General features: G+C 39.0%; 1 protein-coding gene across 1 annotated transcript in view; it reads left to right on the top strand.

Moving 5' to 3' along the window:
- The window catches only part of HECW2 (HECT, C2 and WW domain containing E3 ubiquitin protein ligase 2), a gene marked incomplete at its 5' end in the record, with an annotated part of 76,429 nt that overhangs the window by 43,467 nt on the left and 27,191 nt on the right, over positions 1 to 5,771 (top strand). Inside the window, one exon of the mRNA XM_009082374.1 lies at positions 3,559 to 3,693. Within this exon, the coding sequence (XP_009080622.1) occupies positions 3,559 to 3,693 (135 nt within the window). The remainder of the gene's footprint in view (positions 1 to 3,558; positions 3,694 to 5,771) is intronic.

Raw genomic sequence — 5,771 nt, 5'->3', positions numbered from 1 at the left:
TCTTTCCTGTTCTAAGTCATTCTTGTTCTGTCCAGCTCTTCAGAGGCCAGGTTACTCCTGCAGAATAGGGCAATTTTTAATTTTATTTAATAGGCACTTCATAGAGAGAATTGGATCTTTGGCCTTCTAGTGTAGGATTTGGTAACAGCGATGCTACCACAACATTAATCAACAAGAGGAAGCACTGAATAAATCCCCCCTGGGATTTCTTTGCTTTGACTTAGGCTCAATATTGCTCGTTTTCATTATGCTGAATTTTGCTTGTCACAAGTGCCACTTGCAGCCAGTAGAAAAGCCTATTTAGCACTTGAATGGCCAGTACATGGTGAGACCAGTGCTTGATGAGACCAAACTAAAAGTGGACCTGCCTTTATTAATGTATAAACCTAAAGAGGAGTGAGCAAAAATTAGCCATACCAAAATAAATAATTATATTTCCTTTCCCTGACTACTCCTCCCTGCCAAGACGAGGTTTTTCTTTATTTTTTCAAGTATATCATAGTAAGAAGCTGTGTGCTCTTGCTCACAAGGCACAGTGATTGTTCTGACCCATGTGGAGTGCTAAGTAGTAGAGGTTTTACTCACTGATGTCAGTGTGGTCCTGTTGCTTGTCCTCTTTGCAGGCTGTCTCCCACAGCCAGCTGGGGACTGCCCACCTCTCAACTCCCTTCAGAGCTGCACAGCAAAGGCCAGTTGCCTGCTCCACTTTGATTGCTCTGTGTATCTCCTACAGGAGATAACATCCATTTGGCACTCAGTTCTCCCTTAAAGGGCTGGTGTGAGTAGGTATTTCTGATGGGTGTTACAGATGAACCCTCATCAGCCACTGACTGAGGCAGAAGGCCATTGGAAAAGGTGGTAGCAGGAAGCATCACATTTAAATTTTAAATTGGAACTCTGCAAGATGTGCAAATCTGTAAGTTATTGTAGGACTTTTTTTTCTTTCTGCAATTGAAGAATCCATTGTAATTCATTAGTGATGTCTTCAATATGAAGAAAAGCTATTTTAGCAAGCTTCACAGATTTTAACTGGAAAGATAACTAGGGCAGCTATTCATGTTTAATGGGCTAAAAATAGTTTTGGCACTACCTATCTTATGTCAGTCTCTTCAAGCATTGTAGATTTATGGATTATAGCTAGGCAGGAGTTATGAGAGGAATTTTTTTGAAAGGAGACTGTGAGCCACACTGTATTTTGAGCTGTGTGCCAGTGACCAGATTAGCCCAAAGCCTTGAAGCTCCAATGATTATCTTCACTGAAGCTTCAAAGTGGTAATTTATTCTTTATTTCTAAAGTAGGCTACTACTAGCTGGCCTGGAACCATTCATATTTAAGAAAACGTGATTGTCTTTAACTTCATGTTCAGACTGAGTTGTTTAATTAAGTATATTGCTGAGGAACACTATGCAATACCAGACTGCTGCACTAAATCAAAGAGCTGTGTAGTGCAACACGGGGTAGTACTTCTTTTTATATTAATTCAGTATTTTTCTTATAAGTGATTTTACAATGTGATGTTGACTTAATGAAATCAGCCTTTGAAAGTGCTTCACATCTGGTAAATGTTTTTTAGACAGACTAGATAAAATAGTAGATAGAGGGACATTAAGAAAAATCCCAAAGCCTATTCTAGTCACTTGCTAGGAAGGTAAATAAACCTATTACTCAGGACCAAAGTTTTCAGAAAGACTGTGGATGTTCTAGCAGACTCTTGAAGTAATTTTCCAGGCCCCAAACTGAAATTTCATTGTGGTTTTCATTCTGCTTTCCCACTGGTTTCATATTCTCTAATCCATATACTTGCACTGCAGGTGACATTATTATTTGTTGAGCTAAACTAGCCCTGCATCAGGCTCAAATGTTGCAGTTAAAATTGCATTTATTGAATACACTTTATAGTTTTTGAACCATGAAACAGTTTCCTTTGCATATCTGTGACTGTGTCAGATGGTCAAAACAAGAGTTCTTCCTTAGTGTTCAGCTGACGAGATTCCTTGCCTGTAGGCACAGGTTGCAGGTACAGATGATTAGTGTTATGTCTACAGGAGGCTTGCTGCTCTCTTGTGGACCATTTTTATGGTTTTGCAAGTGTGATGTCCTTCCATATGTTTCTCTTTCCTTGGGAAACGGAAGTATGAACAATTTCTCCCGCCACAAGCCATAATGGCAATTAGTTGCTGTACAGCATTACACACTGGTTTGTCTACCTACCTTCATAGCAGTCAGAAGAATTGCATTTTGTCTGGTCTGGCTATACCATGCAGTCTGAAACAATGATTTCATGAATATTATAAGCTGGTGCTGCTGCCAGAAGAGCCAGTTCTGCTCTCCACTCATCCCTGGTGAGCTGACTGAGGTTAGAGGAGCCAGCAGGGACAGGGTAATTTGAGCCTGGACCAGCTCCCCAGCTGGGGTCACTGCATATCTACACAAACACTTGTGCCAGGACAAGGCAGGAAGGGCACACAAAGGGTGAAACAAGTGGCCAGGAGAATGTTTTTTATGCTGACACTGCTGGACTAAATTGTTTGTGAAACTGTGGCTGAAGTACCTCACTGGCAGCCAAACACAGAAACGTCTCCCACAGTCCTCGACCACCTCTGCTGGTTCAGATTCTAAGATTCTTCAAACCAGATGTCACTTTCCTGTAATTCTCCTGCTCAAAACCAGGATTTTTTTTTGCTACTTCCACATGTTTCCAGTATTGTGACTGAAAATGCGAAGTGTGTTGAAATAGAACAGTGCTGGTTTCCAAGTGTAACACTAAGGCTGCAAAACATTTAAATTTCAGGGCTTAGAAACATTTTTTGGTTCAAACTGGACAGAACTGTAGGAGGTTTTCATTTTCCAGGATGCATGTTCCTGTGACCTTGCTGTCAGCAAATGGTTGACTGGCCAAATATGTGGTAGTTCTCATCCATTGCCTGATGTAAACATTTTTGTTGCCATCATCTTTGTGGCCTTGGCTGACCTTTCTTTTTTGTTTGGTTGGGTTTTTTTTCTTTCTTTTTAAAAAAGGGTTAGTGAACTTAGAATAGTTTTATCAGGAAGATGGCAAAAATACCTGTTGGCCTGTAATCATAGCTCATCACAGGATACAAGCATACACTTGGCTTACATACATCCAATTGTGTTCATAATTATATGGTAAATAGTTCACAAAAGGAAGTGGGTTTGCCACTTAATGACATCTTTTTAGATGCTCATAAGGAAGTGAAAGGGACAATACACCAGGATTACTTTTATTAAACATTCACGTCCTCTCTCCTTGACAGTCATCATAAAGCTTCCAACTGCTGATGCTTGTCAGATGAGAATTTCAAAGGACTTTATACACATGAATGAAGTAAGGCATTAAATAATTCATCCCTTTGGTGAGATGGGAAACTGTTATCCTCCTTCTGCTGAAGGGAATTGCAGGCCACAGAAATGTGAGGGTTTTCCAAAGCCTTGTCTGAGCAAATGAAACCTTGATCAAGAATAGGCATTAACCTCAGACATAATTAACAAAAAAAGATGTATTGGCTATAAATTCTTTGTTCTTTCTCCTTCTCTAGGCTTTCTTTGTTGACCACAACTCCCGCACCACGACGTTCATCGACCCCCGGCTCCCCCTGCAGAGCAGCAGACCCACCAGTGCGTTAGTCCATCGGCAGCACCTAACGAGGCAACGCAGCCACAGCGCTGGTGAGGTGAGTGGGGTCTGTGCCTTCTCTTAGGGAACTGCCATCACAGGGTTTTAAGGTCCTCTTTCACATCATTCCATTCCCAATTCCACGTTGTGAGGAGCATGATTCTTCTCAGTAAGTGCACATTAGTCATCTGCAAAGATTTATTATTCTATCTGCTATCCATTGTTGCTTTAAAAATGCTTGAATTCAGAGGAAAAATAACAAACAGGAATTTCTTTTAATGTGCAGTAACCCCATTTAACCACAGGAGAGCATCTGATTACAGATTACCATATCTGCATCCTGTCTTTCACTGTCAAAATATGTATCGTTGTCTAAAACAGTGTCTGCCAACTATGTTGATATGTAACTCTGCAAAGAAAGGAGAGGGGGGAAAGATGCATGTGTGACTATACATCTAGTTATGCAGCTTTCTAAATAAGTTAAAAAAAAAATCCTACCATGAACAGGCTTATCAGACTGTTATATGCATTTGCATATGTATTTTGACTCTCCTTTCTCAACAGAAATAACATGGAAACCACCAACCACGTTGGTATGTCACTGTGCTCCATTTTTAGTGGCAGCCTCCATGTTGTTGTTGCCACTTCTTTTTGCTTGTGACCTTGGGTATGTGCAATGACTTGGACTTCAGCTATGCTTTATTTAACCTCCAGACTGAAAGTTGCTTTTTTTTCAGGGAAGGGCTATTCCATGCCAGAAATTAAAGATAGTACAATTCAGAATAGCACAAGAAATGCTCTGATTTATCCTTTTTATAGTTTAGTCTTGTGGCAGATGAAGTTCTGCCAGATGTCTGTTTTATGCAATTTTAGAAGTGTTTCCTTAATATTGTTACAATTATAACTTGAATTGAGGCATAATTCCAGATAGGAATCTCAAACGTAGAAGTTCAATACTGTATTCCCATTCTGGGATTAATGATGCAATGATGTTCTTTTCATATGCATATGTATGAATCTTAACACACTTTTTCTTCTGCACTTATGACTTAAGTATTGCTTATTGCACATTTGCATAGTTGTCCTATTTTTAAATTATTGCATAAAGGGACTATACATTATTGCAAAAGATGAATGCTTAATGAAAAATAATTATCAAAATACTTTCTTTGGATTTGCCTTGCCACAAACTTTGATGTTTTGAAGCCATTGACCCAGTTTTTACAGGGAGATGCTCTAAAGCAAACATGAACCAGTGTAAGGAATGCCTTTATGACTAAAGCTGAACTGCAGTGTGAAGCTGGAGCTAATAATAATGGCATTCCTTTTCCAGCACATTGCCTAACAGGAAATAATTTCTCATTTTTCTGAAAGACTTTTATCAGAGAGCACATAGGTCTTGGGAGATATCTCAGGACTTTTGCTTCTTCTTGAATTCAGTGACTGGGTTTAAAAGAAATCTTTATAGTTATTTGATCTTTTGCAGTTAGATGTTTTAGAGATCTTTGAAGCTTTGGAATTGTAGTTCAAATGCTGATGATTCTATGTAGGCAGATAAACTGAGATCTAAACATAAAGGTCCAGCAGGATGAAAAATAGGTTGACCAAATGTTTTAAGTAGATAAAATACCAAATACTGACACCATAGAGATGACTGAAGCCTCATCACACAGTAAACTGCAGAAGTTGCCCTCACATTACCATTTTATCTTGTGTTTCTACCCTAAAAAAAAGTTCATGTGCAACATTTTTTAATTCCAGAAGGTGAATGCAAAAAAAATCAGAACAGTTTTACTGAATGATTCTAGGAACCATGTTTTTACCAATTTTGGATTTGTTTGCCTTGCCTGAATGGGAACTAACTTCTCTGTCCTCCTGCTTCAGCCACAAACTGGTTTCCACTTCAAATTTTGGGAAATCCCATTCATGCACAGAGGTCACAGAGGTGCTAATGAAGTAGCAGAATTTGATTTCCAGAATGTCTGATATGGATAAAGATGTCCAAACAGCTCTCTGAAGGAATCCCAGTTTTAATTTTTTTGTCCCTTTCCAGAATGGGACTATTTAAAAATAGCAATAAAGTTTGAGTTAGTTTTGATTCTTCCTATTAAGGGACACAGTATACTGAATAATGTT

The sequence above is a fragment of the Acanthisitta chloris genome, unplaced genomic scaffold (genome assembly GCF_000695815.1).
Source record: "Acanthisitta chloris isolate BGI_N310 unplaced genomic scaffold, ASM69581v1 scaffold27490, whole genome shotgun sequence".
Lineage (NCBI taxonomy): Eukaryota > Metazoa > Chordata > Aves > Passeriformes > Acanthisittidae > Acanthisitta > Acanthisitta chloris.
Note: the sequence above shows the minus strand (reverse complement) of the source record. Positions and strands in the feature narration are given on the sequence as shown.